Source organism: Choristoneura fumiferana, chromosome Z, assembly GCF_025370935.1.
Source record: "Choristoneura fumiferana chromosome Z, NRCan_CFum_1, whole genome shotgun sequence".
NCBI classification, from domain to species: Eukaryota; Metazoa; Arthropoda; class Insecta; order Lepidoptera; family Tortricidae; genus Choristoneura; species Choristoneura fumiferana.
In genome coordinates this window covers 25061911-25085978 of record NC_133472.1, presented here as the reverse complement: position 1 = coordinate 25085978, position 24068 = coordinate 25061911, and the positions used below count along the sequence as shown (strand labels likewise).

Here is a 24068-nt window from a genome sequence, read left to right as displayed (position 1 = left end):
AATGATTTAACGGTTTTTTTTTCTAACTAAATTGAAAAACTGTTAACCATTTTAATTACTTCTCTTCATATTTTTTCTGCAACATGTACCTACTTAGTTATTCACAGCAAATCCGTTTTGTCATTCTACCTTTTCTGGTTCCAGATGGTTCTCTGAATAAATACCCATAAAAGCATTAATGCTGTATTTATTTAAGATCCCATTTTTGTTTTTATATTCTTGGTGCGTATCGGCAAATCTTATGAGACAAGCAAGCCAACCAGCAAATGTTATATTACCTTTGCAGAAACTTCCTTAATCTCGGTCAAGTTAAATCCAGCTGTATTCACTCTTGAATATGAATCGATTTGCTAAGCCCTCTGCATAAAACACGTTTCATTAGATACCATAACTATGTTCGTGGATCCTCTTCCGCACCGTAAATAGAATAGGGTCTGTTTTAGCTAGTTGCTGCAAATCTAACAGGTATATTCAGTTCAATGACCTGCGTAAGGTTTGCTTCCTGCGCTAACGCCTTCGCCATAATAGAGGCAACACGGCGCAAGCGGCCATCGCGTCGCGTATACAGCACCGTGCGCCGCACGCGCAGCTACGAGTAGGTACACAGATCTAAGCAAAGCATGCAAGCTCGATGTTCCAGCTAGCTGTTTTTATTTATAACTAGCTGTTGCCCGCGGCTTCGCCCCCGTTGTATTTTCCATAAAAACCTTCTCCTGACAATGACGAACGCAACAAATTAAGAATAAGTAAAATCGGACCAGCCGTTCCCGAGTTTAGCGCTTAGCAACACATTTTACGATTCATTTTTATTAGATAGAGAAGAAGATAGAAGAAGATTCGGACGATGTTGTAGGAGACCATTGCCAGAGCTGTTTGCAACAGTGCTTTTGACCTAAGCAGATATCGAAATCTACTTGACAGCGGAAATATGTTGGGTATACTAGCTTTTACCCGCGGGTTCGCGTAAACCATTACGCATGGCACTAAAATTCCAAGATTTCACAAAAATTACTAAAAATTAGGTAAGTACATCTTGAGTTCCATTAAGGCAGCTTATTAAACCGAGTTGAAATTTTGGAACTTTATCCCGATCTCATGGGAATTTTGGGATCAAAAGTATATGTGCTAATCCAGACTTCCACTTTGTAGTACATAGGCACCTAATTTCATCTAAATTCCGGGATGCCCAAAAATTGCCGAGGGAATTCTCAAAAAATACATCGTGATTCTGTTATTAGAGCTGCATAAAAACCCCGCGCCAAATTTCATATCTAATCCTAGCGGTTGTATCTACTATGTTAAATTTTCTTATTTTATGCGCAACTTTCTTAATTTTTTCCGTAAGTAAGAACATTATAAAAAAATATGGATCAAATTAGTAAAGTCGTTCTCAAATTATGATATCATTAGGTAAGGGAAACAGTGATTTGTTTTCATTTATATATACTAACTAGCTGTTGCGCGCAACTCCGTCCGCGTAGAAGTATGAAAAATAGTTTACGTCCTATTCTCAGACCTACCGAAAATACACAGAAAAATTCATAAAAATCGGTCGAGCCGTTTCGGAGGAGTTTGGTCACAAACACTGTGACACGGGAACTTTATATAAGTACATACTACAAGTAGAGAGATAGCAAAAAGGACAAATGGTGTTTGCAGCTTTTAGATAAGTACTAGCTAGGTCACCATAACAGACAGCTTCCACCTTCCTTAGTTGATATAAAATTCATATATCCTGAAACTTACGCGTTACCTACAAGCCGTTTGTGTATCAGTATCACACGTATCAAAGCTCTACAGTCTAGAACATTGCTATTTAAGTTTCAGTAGGTAGTCCCTAGTAACAAAATCTAGGCACAGCTGTACTTGACCGATTCCCTACATCATTTCAAATTGGCCACCATTATATAATCATTTGAAATTCAATGGCTTCTTTTTTTGTATCGATTTCTGTTATATATTCCACACTGTTTCCGTCCGTCAAATTCGTCGGAGCGAAATTTAGTGGATTGGGTCCGGTATACTGAGATCGACCTGCAAGTCATAAGGGCATTTTTACCTAATTCTTCCCTATAAATAAAGCGAAATACGTTGCTATTTAATCAAGAATGTCATTTTCAGAGTTTTTAATGCGAAGTGTTTAGGTTGAAAGCATGAAATATTGCGTTATACACAGATTTTTGATCACAAATCAAACATTAATATGAATAACTAATATTTTTTAAATTGAATAACACGTAGAGCTAATTGTTGTATTCGTTCGGTTAGCTTAATTTTGTCGACTCCAAGTCGTAACTTTTATGCCCGTAGAAAACACATTTTTGTTTGTTTGTTTTGTTTGTTTATACTTACTCTTTATTGTACAAAAAGGTTACAAAAATATATATTCTGTGTATGTTCCTATTATTTTTTACGGATTTAACTTTATTGTAAATTGTATCCAAGTCGTTTAACACGAGTTGTATTAACATAATAAATATGCGTATTGGGTGTTTTGACGCCTGTGAGCCGTGCGGGCGCCGAGACAGGGTCTACCACTCGCGAACGTCATAGGTACACTTGCATGACGTATTCATTATAATGTAGCTTTTTTTTGCTACCCGCCACGAAGGGTTGTGGAATAATCAATCAAGAATATAATGACAAGGTTCTTTTTACTCTCGTTCCATCGTTTAAGCTAAGTTTGATAGGTATATCTGTTACAAAGATGTAGGTAGGTATATTTCATTTTCATTCAACTAACTAGATCCAGCACAGGTTAGGTTCATGTGCTTTGACATTAGTAATTCTCTTGTTAGTATTTGTGACCAAACTTCTCCGAAATGACTTGACCGATTTTAATGATTTTCTTGTGTATATTCGGTAGGTCTGAGAATAGGACGTGAACTATTTTTCATACTTCTACGCGGGCGGAGTCGCGGACAACAGCTAGTGTCTCTATGAAATGATGTATTTCGAACAAAAAGAGTTGTATAAGAAGTATAAGTAAAATCAGTTGTTACGCTTGGAAGAGTATATCCGTATTATTCGGTATAAGCAAAATCCCATGGCGAATTGAAAAAACTCTCACTGCCTACCGATTCTGCAGAGTCCGAACCGAGCACGGCCGCGGGAAGCATCGTACATTAGGGTTCCTTCGGGACAAAAGCCGAAAAAAAAACCTAGAAATTGTTATTTGTTATTTTCTTAGAATATTTAACACTAGTTTCACTAGTATAACATGTGTATTACACGCTAGAAACGTAGAAAGAAGTAACAGGTCGTCTTGTATCATTACGCCTAAGTAGAACTTTACTTATAGGTAATACGTATTCTCGAAAATATTAAAGTATGGTAAAGTAAAATAATTATACACTAGTAGAAGTCTACTTACTTATGTATGCGGTACTTGGATTCTTAAATCCAGTTTTAGAAAATGTACCTAAGTACAGTCAAGAAAGTGTGAAATAAAACAACTATCTATATCCAGACATACCACAAAACACGAGACAGAAGACACACTCTTTGTAAGTATATCAGTTTTAGTGAAATTTGGTCCGTCTTCAGACTTCAGACATATCCCGGACGCTTTAATACTTTGTGTTTGCTAGTACCAACTGTTTATTGGAAGCAGATCGCTACGCTACGGGCCCCTCAAAATCTTTTTATACATATTTCGCTTCACAGGTTTTCGAAAGCAAGTCGCGAGCTTGAGGAAAGCTCAGTGCGCGGTTTGTGACGAGGGCCGGCGCACGCGCAGGTCACTACAGGCGCCGGCGTTAGGCGGACATGCGCGCACCATGGACTTATGGAAGGGCCGCCCGCCCGCACGCGGCACTTCCCCGCCCTTGACCATCGAGGGCGAAGGGTTCGCACTCACTTTTTTTGATAAGGACGGCGTCGCGCCCGCCCCGCCACCGAAACAAGGTGTGTTGTGTTTATCAATTAATAGGTATCTACCTACAAAAAGTTCATTATGTATCATTACGTAAATTAATTGGTAAGTAAGTAGAAACGTTACCAAAAAAGGTAGTTCGAGCAAGATTAAGATTTTTTTTGTTGTACTTATTGTATTCATTTCCTTCTGATTTTTAGATTAGTTTTAATTTACTTTCTGCTATATATTAAACAATATTTATCGCGTCATGTTATAATATACCTACTTCCTGAGAATGGCGTTTCTGGGCTACGTATAAAATAAATAACCCCCTTATACATAAAAAGTTACAAGCCTGCTTGCTATAAGAATAAAAATATTTGGTCTGTGTCCCGTTGGTGTCCCGCAAAGGAAAGTGTCAAATTCAATATGACTATAAAGGTACAGTCAAATGCAAAAATAATCTATTGTAACCACTCAAAAACATATCATTCCGATCTAATCTACAGCTTCTTATTTCGACGTATTAAGGCCGCTGTACATATGTTTGCAGAGTTGAATAAGTTCCTATTTTTACACGACCCTGTTTATTATTTGTACTTCACTGTCAATTTTCGCTCTCTTATTTATTGCTCTGCTTTGCTTGCGTCTCAAAAAGTCACGCTCAAATTTTAATATTGGTGTAATATCTTGTATAAAGTTTTAAAGTGAACTTACGTTGACGACAACATATTAGTCTACCATTCAGTACATTTACTGGTGCACTTATCATTGAAGCGAAAAATGTTAAAAGACAACAATTTATGCCACAAGTATTTATCAACTAAATATGAAACTTGTTTACCCTCCGCAGTTCCCAATTATAAATATAGGCATGGTGATATTTCTATCTTTCATAACACTTTATAACTTATTTGGTCATTGCATTACTTTCACTTATTTTTTGCACTTGCGACATTCTTAACTGCCAAAGCCAAACCAAAACTAAATTAAGGTAAATTGAATTTGACTTCGTTTATAGTATCTACTCGTAGGAAGACCAAGTCCCGGAATTCATCTTTATGTTGTAGTTAAGCAGATGCTTCTTAACATAACGTTAACTGGAAGAGATCCCTTTAAGGAATATGTACGCTTTTGTGAGTCTGTCTTTTTGGTTATCTGTTAATTCTATGTGTAAATAGGATATGTCCTATATATCTTTGACTGGGACATTAACGGTAATATTGTTGCAAAAATTAACAGAACACTGTAGTATTAGTTCCAAGAGGTGATAAACTTAACACTGTCGTTTCACTGCTGTCTGGATATTTGTCACAGGTTTGTATCTCGAGAATTTACACATAACATTTATTTATATTGCCGCTCCAACAACAAATAACAGAAGTAAATTAATTTAAAAACCAATCATGAAAAGTATTTTTTTACAATGTTTAAATGTGTTCCCTGAGATCGATTTATGCACCTCTATGACCGGTTTTTGTTATTTATTTGATAATAATTAAACATTTTCCTCTATCTCCATAACGTTCAAACATACAAATCTCAAACTCAGAATGATATAGACACAATGTATTGCAATTCAACAAATAAAAATCCGGTCACACATGAGAAATATGATTAAACTTTGTAGTTTGTCTGTCAGCGTAACTCTATTAGTTATGATTATGAACTACAAGTGGTCTGACACTGGCTATATGGAATTTCTACTCGCACTTGGCAGGTTTCTGAATTTGCACTGGTTCCACAGTTCACACTGTTCTTGAACGGAAGATCTTTCTCGCTGCCGCCACCGAGACTAAACTTAAATTAAATTAAGTACTAGCACAAGAGACGTTCTCTTGTTTATCTCTTTGTTGACAAATAAATAATATATAAGGATTCTTCAGACAATAATGCCATGTGGGTATGTGGCGGTTAGGTAGGGGTTTCCAATTAGACAATGGTAATCACTCATTCGACAGCATTTATTTGATTCCTGCCGTGACACACAAAAAAAAACTATCATGGTGATCATCGATTTGACTACATGGAATATTGACTGAGGCGGAGGATTTCAAGAAGTCGAGACGAACTGCGATAGGTGTAATGTACAGATATCACTAATATTATATACAGCCTAAGTGAATGAGCGGCCACACCAGTAGGATTTTTGGTCAGATCAGTAGTAACATTATCCTGACCTAGTGTCTCCTATCGCATATGTACTTATCCACTAGCACCTACTTAACTTTCTTGAAACAAAATCCAATTTGCAATAGGTAGTATCTACTGCAGCATTACAACGCTGCATGCGAGTTGCTTGTTGCATACTTTTTGGTCATTTTCCAAGTATTTTTACTGGCCGGTTGTGTGCTGGCAGTTAACTCTTTTATGTTAGACATTTGGTTTCTGTTTTGAAATTTGAAAATTAAATTCTTTGATTCGTTGGTTCGACTGATGTTTTTGTTTTTGGCCTCGATTCTTAGATCAAATGTTGGATAGCGCAGAGCTCTCGTCTGAGTTGGAATTTTGATTTAAAAAATATTCTGCAACCAGTTTTTCCTTTGGTGTAGTGATTGATACCAGTGTCAGTACAAGTGATTTTACCAATTGTGTGTGGCCGGCTGGTGCCGCAAGATGTTAAGCGTTTGCCCGCTGCTTTTCTTCTGCACGCCCTTGTGACGGGGCGTTTTAACGATTTCTCCGATACTGCCGATTTTCATCGGGTAAGTTTTGATTCCGTGGTTGTCTAGGGTCGTGTTAGTTTGGGTCTTTTCCTTGTTGTGGGCTAATTAAAATTCTCTTTTCAGTTCTACCTATACCCCTACTCACATCCTGATCTACCACCTACTCGTGATGGGTGTCGCCATGTGGTTATTATCCGCACGTTTAATCTCGGGAGACTGGAGCGTGTGACGTCTACTGCTCCGTGGGATCCGTTGGCGTGGAGGTTCAGAAGAGCATACCGTTTCGTAGTGAAATTGGTTAAAAAGAGTTTGAATAACCTAATCATCCCTATCTTTAGAATGTTTTGCTAATATCGTATATGAAAGACAAACGTTATTATAGTTTTTTTCGCTCTCATAGATTTTAGGTTGGTACCCGATGAATACATACATGTACCTAGTCATTAGTACTAGCTTACAACTAATCAGGCCCATCATACCAGGGATTACCTTAGCTTTTAATATTGTCTTTTGTATAGGTTTTTAGGGGATGATTTCCTTTTCAAAATTCAAAAAAAGGCCTTTACAAAAGCGCTTTCTACATTGTTATTGGGTTTTATTTGGCTTGCGGCTGATTAACCTTTTTTTCATAACCGTACCAATTATAATTTTCTTACGTACCTAATTCACTAACAGCTCCGTGTAAATGAACGTGTGATCCCAAAATTTGTTTATTTTTTGTGTTTTTATAGTTATTTGTGTGTTTTTCTTTTATATATAAAGTGCGGCTGTTAAATTTTTAAATAAAAAAATGTTTTACTGCAAAATTCCACGTTTTTGATTTATGTCAGCTTGCTTAGGGTTCACGAGCACCTTATGAGCTCTTGGACGTTTAAGTATTGCTGCACTACCTATCCACACATATTCAAATCTTCTAATATACATAAAATCTAAAATTCTTGGGTCAAAAATGTTTGTGACCAAACTCCATCGAAACGGTTTGACCAATTTTTATGATTTTTTTTGTGTAAGTATATTCGGTCGGTCTGAGAATGTCTGAGAATAGGGTGTAAACTATTTTTCATACTTCTACGCGGACGGAGTCGCGGGCAACAGCTAGTAAATATATAAAAATCTCTTGTCACGGTGTTTGTGGTCGCACTTTTCCAAAACGGTTTCTATCGATTTTTTTGTATATTTGGTAGGTATGAGAAATAATCGTAAAATATTTTTCACCTGCCTACTCGTATCTCCCCCCCCCCCCCTTTTTATATGGTAGAATTAGAATAACTCGGCCAGTCCATAAATAATACACAAATGTATAAAATTCCCCGTGTAAATGAACTCATAATACAGGTAGTTTTACCATTTTTAGAGCCAAATCTGTTCGTCTGTCTGTTTGTCAATTCGTCCGTCCATCTGCCCGCGGATGAGCTTAGAGACTGTTAGTGCCACCTGGGAAGTTGTAATTAAACCACGCGGATAATGTAGTAAAATAAAATTTCTGAAAAGTATTTTAGGGTACCGTTCCCTAATGTAAAAGTAGAATGATTCTTTTTTTCTTATGTAAACCCATATCATTTTTCGATTTAAGGTATCCGTTTGCAGACTCTTAACTAAGCTTGAAAGTACTAATTTTTTAGTCAGGTGTCCCCCTCCCCCTCCCAACGTAAACCGTGAGCGTAAAAAATAACGAAGTTCTTTAAATGCATTGTAAAACTCTTTGTTGTAAGAAAAACAATTTCCACAGACTCTTATTCCGAACATTCCGATGCAATAAGTCCGTATTTCTGAGTGGTTCGAATACATACCTACTTATTTTTGCAGTTTACCGTACACAAAAATACATGAAATTAACATATTATATGACTATTGTCAACGTTCGTCAGACGTAGTATAAAGGTGAACTTATCCCATGTACCTACACGCGCATAGAACAGTACACTGCGCGTGGCCCGACATATTATCATCAGACGTGTTAGAAGTGGTCGATCCCTACATGTCTCCTCTCCGCTCGGCTCGTCTCCGCCTCACCAAACACTTGTCCGGTTTTTTGATATCAAGCAAAGATGATAATTCTGCTACAAATTCTTTACTTACGCGACGTGTTGAGGGATCGCGAGGTGAATCCCGTTAGGTATTTTAATTATTGACTCGCTTCGTTTATCTATTGCAGGCAAAACATTTAATTTCGCACCTTAGTTTCTTACAAATTAATCTACTTCCATACATTTCTTATGAGTTGTACACTTAGTTATTTATATTCCTTTGCGTACTTAGTGATAAGTTCATGTAGTTTGCGCATGATAAAATTGCAATCGAAGCCCGATTTGCATTAGATTTGAACTTACAGCGTGAAGGGACAATGAAAGATATATTAATGTTAATTTTTGAGATAAAAATTAAATTACATTCAAAGTACATAGGTACTACACACATCTTTAGAAAAAACATAGCTCCATTCTGATGTGAAATTTAGAAAAATTAAACATCACAACACGCTTAATGACGTTATGGTGGATTTTAATTTTAACATTAAGTATAGTTAATCCATACAGTAGCATTGCAAATCCGCACGAAAGCAATCGAGCCAGCAATACTCGCAGATAGACACGGTGGGAGATCGCGGACTAGTGAGAGGGGCTAGAGGGGGTCCGCGGAGGGCCGGGGAGGGGGAGGGTGTCGTTGACCGCAAACGTTATGCAATGGCTGTAAGCCTCTGATAAAGACGTCCGTGATATTGCACCTTTGTTGTTTAAATCTTAGCCTCTTCCAATCTCAGCCGATCTCTCTTGACCATTTTACGCCTTTTGCCTGTTGGCTTAAAACGGCTGACAAAAGTGATAAGAAGCGTACTCCTCTATGAGATTTATGTAACGTTAATTATCATCAGTCTAGTGTAGGGTTACCATATCTCAGGATTCCGGCCGGATTTTGGAAATCTCAGGATTTTTAGTTTTCAACTAAATAGAGGATTATTTTTACATCATTTTATTAAAAAGTAACAAAGTCAATGTGCGTCGCGTGACCCACGTGGATAGAACATGACGCCCACATGGCTTCCCGATAATGTCAATACTTATAATAATATACCTACTGCCATACACGAAGACGCGTGATTTTGTCAAAATTAGCCATTAATGACATTGTAATAAGAACCACGGCACGCGTCATCGTGAATGACTCTACCTATTACCATCGAGATCTGTGTATATAGATGTCAATGATAATAATAACTGACTTTTTATTGTAAATTACGTTGGGAAAAGTAATCTGATATTGCAGCAAATTCTCAGGATTTTTTGACGGAAATCAGGCTTATTCTCCGGAGTTTTGTATTTTGCATCTGGTAAGCCTACTACCCGCACCTCTGAGTTTTTCGAAATTCATGTGGGACGTAAATAGGCTGGGATGATGAGCCCTACTCTAGTGTAAATAAATATATATTAAATACATAATACTATTCAAAATTATTAAAAAATATGTGGAATTTGAGATAAGATTAAACTCAAATTCTTAATTTCGGACAAACAGAGTATCCATAGTGTGTTAGTAATTAAACAAACAAAACAAAAGATACTTAATACATTTAAAACTTATTCTAGTGTTAGTATTTAAGGACATATATTATTAAAATAAAAGAACCTGAGATTAATTAACAGAAAATTACAGCTTAATATTGTCAACTAGTTAATTCTAGGGCTAATGTAAAATTAGTAATTTCTGGTAGTACTTATTTACACAGATTTTTTTACAAGATTTTATTTAGTTTCACCTGTTGTCTCATATCAAATCGTAGAAGCCATACACTTCCAGTGGTCGAATTGACGTGAAATTTGGAACGCTTACAACTCTATTGTATTACTCGAATTACGAATTTGAAATGAAAGTGAGAGCCAAGTTCAATATTATGATATACCTACACGTCGCCTTGGTTGTTGAATTCAACGACAAAGAATAGAGATCTAAATGGGTACCAAATTCGTATACCAACATAAAATATTTTATAACAATTTAAAATAAAAAAAAATCTTCTTATAACTTAGGATAATATATTGAAGCCTAAGGCTACTTGGCTAGTTTTCGTATACGAATTATAATATACGTAGCCTTTGCAAATTCTGAAGCTGTAAGTTCTTATTTTATTCTTCTAAAAATTTGGCTTGCCGGTAGAAACTAGTCATCGAACATAGGGCTCTTCCATGACAGTTTTAGTAGGTACTTATTAATAATTCGTACAATGAGAACTAGCTAAGTTATAATAAGAAATTATATTTTAATTAAATTGTTAAAAATATTTTATGTTGTTATAAATAAATTTCAGGAATGGCCATTGAACTTGGCACCCATTTAAGAGTAGATCCCACTTCTTTTGTCGTTGAAGTCAACAACCAAGGCGACGTATCATAAAAATATATATATAATATCATAAAAATATTGAACTTGGCTCTCATTTCACATTTATGTTTTTTGATAGTATACTTACATGTTATTCTAGCTGACTCTGCCTGACTGCCAAGGTAATAGGTACGTGCATTACAAAACATCAAGTCACGAGTTCAGTCCAGCGTGCATAACTTATGACTATACATATATGTACGAAGCGTGAAAGTAAACAGTTTTTATTAAAACATAAAACCAAACGCTGAGCTAGACCGATCAAACACTTACATAACATTTGTAGTAATAGCTAGCGCTCTGACAGAAAGTTCCTGCCCGAGTAAGCAGGAACGTTTAACAATACATTGCAGAGTCATTGTAGGGGACCCGAGTTTTCCAAAGAAATATTCCTTCAATGGAAGTTCTATCCAAAGAAGTATAGGAGTAAGCAAAAGACAAGAAAGGCTTTTATTCTACTTGCGAGAGGGAGATAGGCATAACTGTTAGTGCAGGTTCAATGATCGACTCGCGCGCAGTTTGTTGAACTGCAATCATTGCTTTGGGAAAAAGTTAGGGTTGTTGATTTGATTTATATGTAAATACCAATTACTTATGCGATATCAAAACCAAAAAAAATAAATCTGTTTACTCCTAACCGGACTTTATGTATCAGTAGGTTGACAAAAGTAGGTATAAATAGATAAGGTACAGTACCTACCACTAGCTTCAACTGTTAACGGAAAGGCAGTCAAAGGTTCTCGATACAACGAACATGAATGTAGGTATTGAGTGTTGCGAATTTTTTGAACAGCTTTGTTAACTAAATCTACTTAAAACATGATAATTACCATAATATACTTACTTACCTATCGGTATTTCCTCCTATCATTACCAAAATTCGTTAAGTATTTTTTACCCTATAAATTACGTAGTTATTTTTGTTACAATTTTAAGAAATAATAGGTATATTTAACCGACTTCAAAAATGGAGGAGGTTCTATGTTCCAATGTTTGTATTTTTTTATGTATGTTCATCAAATACTCAGTCAATTGTGGACCAATTTTCAAAATTCTTTTTTTATTCGAAAGAGTATTTTTCTGAGGTGGTCCCATTGTCACCAAGTCAAACTTCAAATTTCATAGGCACACCTATGGCGATTTGCTGAGCATTTACATTCAGAAAGTATCATTTGGTAACCTGGACCTGTTGAAGAAGACCGTAGATGACCAATGGATCTCGTCAAAGCTAAGTAATGCTCGCTCGTCTATAAACGATCATGATTAATATACCTAGCGATACGCGATAAGCGACTACGAAAAAACTTTAAGTTAATGATTCTTTAGAACTGATCTGATGCTGAAGCCAGAAGGTAGGCAATGAAACTCTGTTATAAAACAACGTTATACTAAGTCGTGTTTGGGCTTAATGGAATCCTTGTGAGATGTAAAGTATAAATAAAAAGTGAGAAATAAAGAAAACTTTTAACAAAAAAGTAAAACCGACCAAAAAAATAAATAAATATGGAACCGACTACAAAACCCTTGAAAATATTTTTCTATGTCGGTGACTCAGCACGACCCAGCAGGAGGGATTGAAACCCATAGTATGTAGGTGAGGTAGACGACTATTGTTCCACTCCTGCTGGCTCGTGCTGAGGCACGAGCCAGCACTTCGAGCTGGTAGGTACATAGAATAGTTATTTGTTATGCAAGGCTGGAAAGTAACTGTTTGGCACGAGTGCTTATATTGAAAGCCGAGCAAGCGAAGGATTCTAGGATTGAACCACGAGCGAAGCGAGAGGTTCAAAAGAAGAATCCTGAGCGTAGTCGAGGGTTTCAAAGGCACGAGATGCTAAACAACTTTACAGCCGAGCGAAACACACAATTTTTCACCTCACGACAGTGAGAAAAATGTAGATGGAATAAAATAAATTGAGCACTTATAAGTCAGTTTCAGGTTATGCTAGCTAGTTTATGCCAATGGCTTCTTCTAAATCGCAGAATTCTCATCCCATGGTAATATAAAATACATCCATGTTCTTGTCTCCATAAAAAGAGGGAATTTCGAAGTCCAAGTATAAGTTCAGCTTTCTAGATCCAGGGTTTGGGTTGGACGTTGATAAATGAGTTAGCCTGTAATTTTTACATTTAATTATGCAAGTAGCTAAACCTACTTAAAATTAAAATAATTATTAGGTAAGTACTAGAATTGGTAATACACCTTATTGGTGGTGACCTTTTTCCCTCCGGTAGGTGCGTTCTGAATTTGACCACATATCTATCTACCTATTTGTCATTATTTTTTGTGAATAAAGACGAAAAAACTTATGTAATAGAACAAAATGTAAATAAATGTTATCTATTTTTTTGATATTATTAAAATATAACAACAATACTTATCTAATAACAAGAATGAAAACACTAACGCATTTATATTAATGAATTAATAATGACAAACCACGTTTCAGAACGTGTCATTGTGCTTTTTTTTCTCGGGTTTCCGAATCCCTTTTCATCATTTGATATCCCATTTTCTTCTTGTTTGATCTGTATTTTTTTTGTAATTACTTATAGATGCATTCGGAATAATTTCAGTAAACTGAAATGAGCTATATTATTACTAAATAAATGTTTAGTAATAAGAATAAAATAACAGATTTAAATATGAATTCAAAAATGTATGAAGAACTTTCTTTGTGAACACGTCAATATGCAACGCTTACTTCCTCAACCTCGTATCTACTCGAAATGTATACCACAAATCAACACTGTCTTATTTACCATAAAGATGATTCTAAAGCAATATTGTGGCCAGATACGAGGTTGTGAAAGTAAGTAGTCGATATGTGCCTATTCTCAAGGCGGCACCCATTCACGATAACGTTCGAATTTCAAAAACTCTTTCCAGCCAAGAGGATAAAAAGCGACTTTCCACGCAGATTTCGAAGGATAAAGACAGCTTTTTCGAGCTAGTGAGGTGAAAAAATATTTTCAAGGTTTTTGTAGTCGGTTCCATTTTTTTTTGGAGTTGGTTTTACTTATTTGTTAAAATTTTTCTTTATTAGGGTCAACCCTACACAGAGTTAGTAAGTGAACCTAAGCTTGGGACTCGTTTCCACGGGGCGATTAGAGCAAGATAAAACATTCGCGGAAGAAAGCACCGTGACTCATTATGTAAGTTGTTATTTAATAGACACTGGTTTAGCTTAAATATATCTACAATATTAGACTTTCGGATGCAATTCAGGGATTCTAGAAAGTACCTCATCGTGCATCTCTTTTCTCGGCGGAATCGTCACCTGCGGAGTAAAATAGTATATTTTATGTGGAGGGTCTAAAGAGAGCTATTAAAAAATACAAACATTGGAACATAGAACCTCCTCCTTTTTTGAAGCCGGTTAAAAACCGAAGCCGCCCGCAGTTTCACCGAGTGAGGCCAAGAAATTCTGATGGTTTTAATTGTTTTTACTCTTGATAAAACTTAAAATAATAAAACTAATCAAGAAGTCGGGTTTTAAGATTGTTTTACATATTTTTTATAGTATTGTTTGGTATTTATAACTTTTTTTTGTACATAAAACAAATGAAAATAACAGTTAACAAGATAAAGAGATGTACAAGGGCGAGCTTATCACGGCCTCTGGTTTAGAACTAAGTACTATCGTACTGTACGATAAAACTTAGGTACTCTGGCAACAGATAATGGCGTACCCAACCTATTAAGTTTATATTAATAGATCATGCAATAAGATGATCGGCTACACGAATATTCAGCCTTTTATGCGAAAGTACTTAGTATTCTAACTTACAAAATAGTGCGCAAACTACATTCTGTATTATGATCATTTTGCCAAAAGAATATGCGAAACAATTACGTCAATAGACTAGGTACTCATTTTTCTTCATTATTGTAGATTAGAGGTCAAGAAGCCATTTCATTTTCCATCCGATTTCACTAATTCACGGGATTTCACGGTTAAAAACTGCATTTCCATAGGCAGATTTAACGTATAACAGGAAAGACCATGTTCATGAAACGTTTTTTAGGTTCCACACCCAAAGAGTTCAAACTGAACTATTGATCTCACTGACGTGTCAGTCCGTCCGTCTTTCACGCAGGTTTTATCGCCAAGAGGTTGGAGCTACAGTCTTTACATTTTTACAGTACCTATACTACAGCGTCATGTTGACCCAAAGCCATACAAACTGTCAAAAATATTTTTATTCATAAGATTCCCGTGGGAATTTCCAAAAATTACATCGTGGTTTTTATTGACGCGTTGCATTAAAACCATGTCATATTTGATTTCATTACTCTAAGCCCAGTAGTTATTATTTAGAGATTTCCCTGTCCCGTGGGAATATCGGGACAAAAGTAGCCTATGTGTTATTCCAGACGTCCAGCTTTCTACATACCAAAATTTCCTCGAAATCCGTCCAGCCGTTTTAGCGTGAAGGAGTAACAAGCTTACACACACATACTCACAAACTATCGTATTTATAATTCGATCGCTAGCAGTGGGTAATGTTATGTGTCTTAGCTCAATTGTTTTTTTTTTTATATATAAGAGGGGGAAAATAAGCATGAGGATCACCTGATGGGAAGCATCACCGCCGCCCATGGACACCTGCCAACACGAGGGGTAACACAGGGTCGTTGCCGGCCCTTTGTGAGACTGATAAGCTCGTTTTTTAAAGATCCCTATGCTGTACCGCTCTGGAAACACTCTCCGAGAAAGCTGGTTCCATATTTTAGTCATGAGTGGATAAAAGTTTCGCTTAAAGCGGAAAGTGCTAGATTGCCAATCATCATCAATCATTGGTGAAAATGAAATTCCTGACGGCTGCGCGAAGTACGGCAATGAAAGAAAGCGTCAGGAAAAAATCCGAATAATTTATCTGAACACTCCCCATGATACATGCGATACAATATACAGAGAGAGTCTACATCCCTCCGCATTGCTTTTTACTTGCTAATTTTGAAATTATCAATATACAGATACCTATAGTGAATAATGTATTTCCCTCGAGAAAAGTCGGATCTCAATCGGAATACGAGTACGACGGCAGCCGAAGTGTCAATCAATTATTATTGTATTAAATAAGTGTCATTTTCGTCTTCATTATTGTGGAACTTTATTAATATTAGATTCATTTGACTTAAATATAATTTGCTTAAATACAAAAGGCCCACAAATCATTTTTTTTTAATTTTATTGCAATAAAGTTGCACGTTAAATAGCATTTAAAATGCAATTATTGCGATTGAAAAACATTTTTTTTTACATGTAGCCCTTTTGTATTTAAGCAACGATTAATATCGACGGCTACACGATGGGTATTGAAGCTAACTGACGCAAGCTTCTTCGCAGAACCCTAAAAAGAGTAAGTGGTTGCAGTATCGTTTTAGCAACATTACGATACACTGCTGTTATGGGGAATAGACAATTATAGACTTTTCCAGAATCTTGTTATGTATGCTGTTATATTACTGTTCGTGATTCAGTAAATCACAGATTACAGTAAATTAGTAGAAAAAACAATAAAATAAAAAACCCAGTGAAACAAAACAAAAGACACACTTTATTGCTGGCCATGGCCAGGCAATGTTGTTTGAAAGTCCATACTAATAATTTATACTAATATTATCTATACTATATACTATCTATATCTATACTTCTATATCTATACTCTATACTCTATACTAATATAGTAAAGAGGAAAGATTTGGATTTTTGGATGTTTGTTACGAAAAAACTACTGGACCGATTTTAACAACTCTTTCACTATTAGAATGCTAAATTATTCCATTTATATATAGCTATAATATTTAATACCAAAAAAAATTTGGGTTCCGTACTAAAACTTCAATAATGTGCCTCAAAGTGTAAAAAAGTTGCCATAAAACATGTTTCATCGCATGCGCTGTGGAAACTATTGACGATAAAACAAAAAAATTAATATCCTTATCCAAATAAATAGTTTCATATTCAAGATAGTTTCAATACCTGTAGATTACTTTTTGAATTATTAAAATCGAACATTCCATTCAAAAGTTATTACGAATTTAAAAATATCAATCTAACCAAAAAGTGCCTCGCGATTCGCGCGGGTCGGGTGTTGTTTTTAGGAAATGGAGCTGAAAAATGTGTGTGAAGTGCCCTCGATTAAAGACCTTTTTAGAGTTCTGTGTCGAAAGGGTAATAAAAACGGGACCCTATTACTAAGACTCCACTGTCCGTCTGTCTGTCTGTCACTAGGCTGTATCTCATGAACCGTGATAGCTAGACAGTTGAAATTTTCGTAAATGATGTATTTCTGTTGCCGCTATAACAACAAATACTAAAAACAGAATAAAATAAATATTTAAGGGAGGCTCCCATACAACAAACGTGATTTTATTTTTGCCGTTTTTGCTCGATATTAATAACGGCATCAGGTAGTTGCTTGAAATATTCACAGAATATTTATTTTCATATCCATTTCATAATAATTTTCGTAACAAAACGGATACATTCAAACAATATTTTGGGGACACATCTGGAGACCCTTTTTTTACAGTTCGGAATCATGGGCTGAGTATTTATACCACCTACATCCCAAATTTTGTTGAAATCGGAGAGATAAACTCAGGGTACATACAACGGTAGATAGAAATGCCCAAAAAGGAGAAGTAACCAGAATGTAACAGTCCAAATTCCCCTAATCGCAACCACTTCTGCCTTGAAAAAAAATACCCACAAAAAATAGCAATACAGATCCTTGTACAAATACGGAATCCAAAAAAACATCTTGTAGATTTAAAAGCACAGCATTAATGTATCCTTTTGTCTAAGTAGGTAGACTGAAATTTGATGCTCAAGATAAAAGTTTGGAAGTAAGTAGGTACAGTATAAGTATCTTAAGACTACGACACTCTCTTTTGTTGGAATATTAATAGATTGTTATATGTAATTGAAGTGCCTTGCAACTTTAGATCTATTGTATCTATATAATGTAACTTGCGTGCACGAGAGTCATATGCGTCTTTCATCACCACGAGTCGAGACCTATAGCAAGCTCTAAAAAGAGATGCGAGTTTCTTCTTTCTTTCAAGCGATCTCTGTCGTTCATTAATAAACTGTTGTATATGCTCTTGCTGATATCCTACAATTTGTCAGTGGTCAGGTACGCCGCGGATAGCGCAAGCGCAGGCAGCGGCAAGGCGGCGGTACCTTGTCGAGTGTGCGGTGATAAAGCATCTGGCTACCACTACGGCGTCACCTCCTGTGAAGGCTGCAAGGTAAGCCGACAGTCATTTTTGCTCTGCCTCCCCTCCGTGAGATGCCTCATTCGGGTCTATATAAGTAGTACTACCCTATGCGTTATAATATTGTTGTCTTGCTCAACGGGTACAATATAAAAAAAAGATTACGTATCTATTACTTATTATGGAGGTAAGTAATCAAATTTTTACATTTTAATGGATTGGACAAAACAGGGTAGCTTTCGAGTGACTAATTTTTATAGGCTTCCTACCGTCCCCTTAGGTCAGATACATTTGGGAAGTTGTTTGGGGATAGAAAAGTACCTTGAACTTTTGTTCACAGGGTTTCTTTCGCCGAAGTATTCAAAAACAAATTGAATACCGCTGCCTGCGCGACGGAAGGTGCCTTGTAATAAGGCTGAACAGGAACCGCTGCCAGTTCTGCCGCTTCAAAAAGTGCCTCGCTGTCGGCATGAGCAGAGATTGTGAGTTAAACTGAGTTGCATTGATTTTTTTATGAAGTATGTTTAATCTTAAAATTTGATTAAGTTTATCGATATCCTACAAAGTGCGACTTCCGTTAGTAATTATTTATTTCTTGTTTTATAAAAGTGTATTCAGTGTCCGCTTTTGAATGCCCAATGTATTATCTTTTTTCTTATTTAAATTGATGTGATTGATGATATAGGTATCGTCACACACATATCAACATGTACCTATCTAACGTACAGGTACCATTAGCAAAAATATGTGGTCTACCACCCTAAACACTTCTTTGCGACAAAACTGTGCTATCTCCAAAGTTGCGATTTTACAGATGTCACAGTTTTGTCGCAAATGAGCGTAAAGTTGATAATCGTTTTCATGTCATAAAACAATAATGCCAATAGACGTGTCTATCAACTTGAAAGTTCGACTTTAGCATATTCATTTGATAGGAACTTGTTTAAAATTTGATAGACCACTTTTTTGGTTGAAGGTTGTACATGGATGTCGATGTCAACACGCCGACTTATTTATAAAAAAAACATAATCCTACTTCGGACAGTCGGGTAAAAAGAGCAGGCTTGTGCTTGAGCTCTAATAGAACCGTAGATACGTTGCATCTTGCGTCGGTACGAATCGTCTGCTTCCGTCCATTTTCTTAAAATCAGAAAATAGGTATGACCTCCGTACCTGCCTAAATACTTACAATTAATTTGAAATAATTAAATTATTATCATCAGACTAAAGCATAGTAAATACACAAGCTCTTTGCTGTGGCAAAAAACCACCGTCTTCGGTCCGCAACATTACTCTGTGATAACTAGGCACTTATCAACATATCAAACACGCATTTTTTTTTGCAGTAAATTTTGTAACCATCATTCGGCTTCTAAGCAGTTTTATCGCATTAACTTCGCTTTTGTTTTTAATGTGAGCTCACTCCTCAGCTGTTAGGTACGGCAGAGTACCGAAAAGGACCAAGGAAGCGGTAAGCACTGATAGCATGCCTGACCTGGCCAGAAATCTGACCGTATCGGGAGCCGTTCCCCTGGCAAACAAGGAAGACATGGAGTCTGAAAGTGTGCGGCACGACGTGTCCAGGGAACTGACCAAGACCGTGACGGCGGCCCATCGCTGCAACAACACCTACACCGAGGAGCTGCGGGGCTCGCTGCCGCGCCGCGCCATCCTGCTGCAAATCGATGACTCCGACAACGAAGGTGACGTGTGCTTGCTTTTGCTTTAATGTAAGAGTAGGTTACGTACCTACTTTTAGACATTTACTTTAAATGTCTCTCCCTAGTTGCTACTAATCGACTATAACAGTGATCCCCAATTAGTGGTAGGTAGGTAGGTACATCTTTTATTTTAGAAGTATCTGCCTACTTAAGGTTATTAGGTTGATTTGATAAACGAGACGCATCTGTACCATTTCAGTCAGAGTGCTATCGCATAAGACTGCTTAATAATTACTGTTGTATCAAAATCATTTATTTTGTATTTGAACGCTTATAGTGCACCAAATATTGTCAATTTATCACAGTTTAGGCTATGTAATCTATATATCTAAATAAATAAAGGTAAATGAAGAAATGTGCTCAATCACCATATGGCCAAATTAGTATTTTTCGCTTCAGCTGATAATGTACACTTTGATAATACACAATACGCAAAATGTTCACTACACGCATAGTGTGTAAACAGTCAAAATGTACATACGCAAAGTCTACATCATGACAGACGTACAGTACACGAAATGTACAGTACGCAAAATGTACTTACGCTGAAAGCACATTATAACGCAAAATGCACAATCCGCAAAATATGACAAAAGCAAAATGCTGAATCGCCAAACGTACAAAATGTAAAAAGTACAAGTACAAGTAGGTACTGACCTGAGCACGGTTTGGACGTTTTTAAAAAAAGTGTATCCATTCCGTTATATTTAAATTTTGGAAAAAAACTGGTTTTTCTTACTCAGAATCAAGAGCACAATCGATTCCGATCGTTAAAAAAATTTACTCCAGTTTTTCATACAAAATTTTATGAGTCAGTTTTGTCACGCCCATACTGAGTGTATGAAAAGAAGTCGCAAAACTGTAATTTTTTTGGGACATTTTTTTATTTAAACTATCGGAATCGATTGTGATCTTGACTCTGAGTAGGAAAAACCATATTTTTTCCAAAATTTCAAAAAAAGAAAGGGTACACTTTTTTTGAAAACGCCAGTTTACCAAAACCCCGACGCAAAAAGAGGGTATTACAGGTTTGACATGTGTACCTATGTGTCTGTCTGTGAGTCTGTGATGACACACATAGAGGCAAAGTGTTGCCAATCAAATAACTACGAGGTTCAACTTTCGTTTGCCACACTACAAAGCATGTAGGTACATTTTGCGCATTGCTATTTTTCCGTAATGTACATACAATCACATCATTCTAACTTGGCCCATTTTGCCACTTTCAAGTGGAGTGCATTTTGCATATTGTATAATTATCATATGTACATTTAATTGTTTGTACAATCTGCTACTGTACATTTGTCATGATGTACATTTATCATGGTGTAAATTTTGCCTATGTACTATTGACTGTTTTCACATTATGCGTGTACTTAGTGTACATTTTGCGTATTGTAACATTATAAGCTGAAGCGGTATTTTTCGCTAGGGAAGGTAACGTATTTGTCGTTATTAGCCTTTGCGCGTAATTAAATTAATTCTTAGTCAAAGTAGGGTAAAGGCACCAGTGCCCAGCCAGGATCCTGTAGTCAGCCTTTTGCGTCTTTATTTGCTCATAAATAGCGATATTTTTCGATTTAACCAATCACGAGTGGTTGAAAAGATGCTTTGATTCCTCATTCGTCAGTGCATCACGTGATTGGTGCGGTAAGTGGGCAACGGGTAGAATCAAACTCATTTAAACAAGTACTGTCAGTCGACTTGAGTGGTAGTGCCATGTCCGCCATTTTTTCAACAGCAAATAGTGTTTACGAAAAAGGTAAGAAAAGTTATGTCATTACGTTAAAAGTGACTGATTTTCTGCATGTGTGTGTTAATTACTAGTTTATCTATTAAATTTCATCAATATTGAACTAAATTATCGCTGATTTACATAAAAATTTAGGAGGCTGGATACTGGATACTATTTTTTTATACGACATCCAATGCTCAGCCTGCTGGGGCTGACTTCTGGGTAAAACACATATTTCTCATATCTTAACAAGAGTAGTCCATTAAAACCGTTAAATTTAAATAGTCAAATGGAATTTAACGTTCCCTACACAATTTTGAGAAAAACCCAGTAGTCGGCCGTATTTCAAAATATTTTTTTATATGGCTGACTACTAGGTTTTTGTGGCGCCAGTGTTCAGCCGTTCCTTTTTTTTCCGTTTATACCACGTTAGTGGAAAACAGGCATGCGGCCTGCCTGATGTTAAGCAATTACTGCCGCCTAGGAACGCTTGCAACAACCGAAGTATCACTCGCACGTTGCCGACCCTGCATAAACCTTTTTAACTCGCTGGGAAAACCACGACAGGAAGTTCATTCCACAATCTAAGTGTTCTATGTAGAAAACACCTTTTGAACCGAACGGTACGCGACCGTTGTGACTCCAAAATGTGGGGATGAACTCCCTGTCTATGGCGGGCGGTGCGATGGTAGAAAGTTGCTGAAGGCATCATGTCAAAAACTTCTTCAGAACACAGCCCGTTATAAAGGCGGTAGAACACGCAAAGAGAGGCGAAGTCTCTTCTGAAACTCAACGGCTCTAAACCGCCTGTAAGTTTGGGATCGTCGACAATCTTAACTGCGCGTTTCTGTACCGAGTCAAGTGGACTTAGCTGGTATCGTGGTGCGCCTGCCCATAGGTGAGAGCAGTACTCCATGTGGGGCCTGTTTTGCACTTTATAGAGCAGCAGCCTTTGCCTCGGGGTGAAGTAGCGCTTCGCCCTATTGAGCACACCGAGGTCCTTAGACGCCAGCTTTGCTTTGCTATCCAGATGACTGCGGTACTGCACATCGCTTGAGGTATCAACACCAAGGATCTCAATACTTTGAGCCAAGTCCAGAGCTGTGTTCTGAAACTGCGGAGTTACAGCGAAGGGGGTTTTCTTAGCGGTGAATGCGCAAACTTGTGTCTTCGTGGGGTTAAAGCGGACTAAATTAACTCGTCCCCAATCAGAGATTTTGGCTAGAGTGCTCTTAATTTCAGACACAAGTTTACTCCGACCCTCCTCCACTACGGAACGAGGGATGTTTGTTCTCCCCGTGTAATACGCCTCTCCGGTACTATCATCCGCATAACAATGAACGCCATCGATTGACAGCATATCATTGATATGCATCAGAAACAGCGTCGGGAATAGCAAAGAACCTTGTGGAACGCCAGCATTTATGCACGTGTCACTGGAGCAACGACGGCTCTTATGCATCTGCCAGACAAAAAGCTGGCGATCCATTCGCACAATCCCTCGGGAAGTCCGTAAGATGGTAGCTTCGAAAGAAGACCACGGTGCCAGACCGAGTCAAACACCTTTGTCATATCTAGGCTTACAGCCAATGCCTCACCTTGACTCTCAATGGCTTGTGCCCAACGATGAATCAGATACACCAGAAGATCGCCAGCCGAGCGACCGCTTCGAAAACCGTACTGTACTGGCGATCCCTAATGAAATCGCGATCCTCTAGGTACCCGAGGAGCTGGATGTTAATGACAGGTTCCATCAGCTTGGAGAGAAGGGAAGTTATTTCAATTGGCCTGTTATTTGCCGGGTCCGATCTGTCGCCTGTTTTTGGCACAGGGTGCACATTTGCAGTCTTCCACGAGGACAGAACTCTTCTTTCAGTATAGGAAAGCTCGAAAAGGCGCGTTAATATAGGACACAGCTCAGGAGCATACCGTTTTAACACCAATGCTGGTATGCCATCCGGCCCACTCGACTTATTAACATCCAAAGAAAGCAGCTCCCGCCGTACTACCCGCTGGGAAAAGCGAATTTCTGGCATGGAGTGTTCACTCCTCGGGATAGTAGGAGGCGTGGCGCCTTCATTGTCAAAAGTCGAGTTTGAGGCAAAGAGGTTGCCCCTAATTACATATGCTGCTGCATCAGAGGCCTCAATGGACTTACAAATTAAGACAAATTGTGAAAACGTAGGTAATGGTAATGGATATTGTCTTGGATATAAGTTTACCGACGCTTGGTAATAGTTCACTTTTCAACAACAGGTACATAATTAGGTACACAATTTTGAGGTCGCTTTAATTAATAAGTGGCTAGGCTGATTACTGGGTACACAGAGGCTGATTATTAGATTTTAGTGGCTGATTACTGGGAATAAGTGCTATTTTGTGTTTAAAACGAAATATAAAATTATGAAAGAAGTTTTTTTGTTAGTTCATTGTTTGTTTTAAAACACAAGTAAATAATGAACCAAACTGGGTAGTACATTTT

General features: G+C 37.2%; 1 protein-coding gene across 3 annotated transcripts in view; it reads left to right on the top strand.

The window, feature by feature from the left end:
• LOC141432422 (ecdysone-induced protein 78C-like) overlaps window positions 1-24068 on the top strand; it is a 50878-nt gene that overhangs the window by 13534 nt on the left and 13276 nt on the right. The window contains exons 1-4 of one of the 3 annotated variants that reach the window (XM_074093979.1): window positions 3726-3906; window positions 18042-18163; window positions 18471-18612; window positions 19561-19833. In XM_074093979.1, the coding sequence (XP_073950080.1) occupies window positions 3780-3906; window positions 18042-18163; window positions 18471-18612; window positions 19561-19833 (664 nt within the window). In that variant the 5' untranslated portion in view covers window positions 3726-3779. Of the gene's footprint in view, window positions 1-3725; window positions 3907-18041; window positions 18164-18231; window positions 18318-18470; window positions 18613-19560; window positions 19834-24068 lie in introns of those variants that run through there. The other 2 variants (XM_074093985.1, XM_074093994.1) reach the window with 2 other exon arrangements.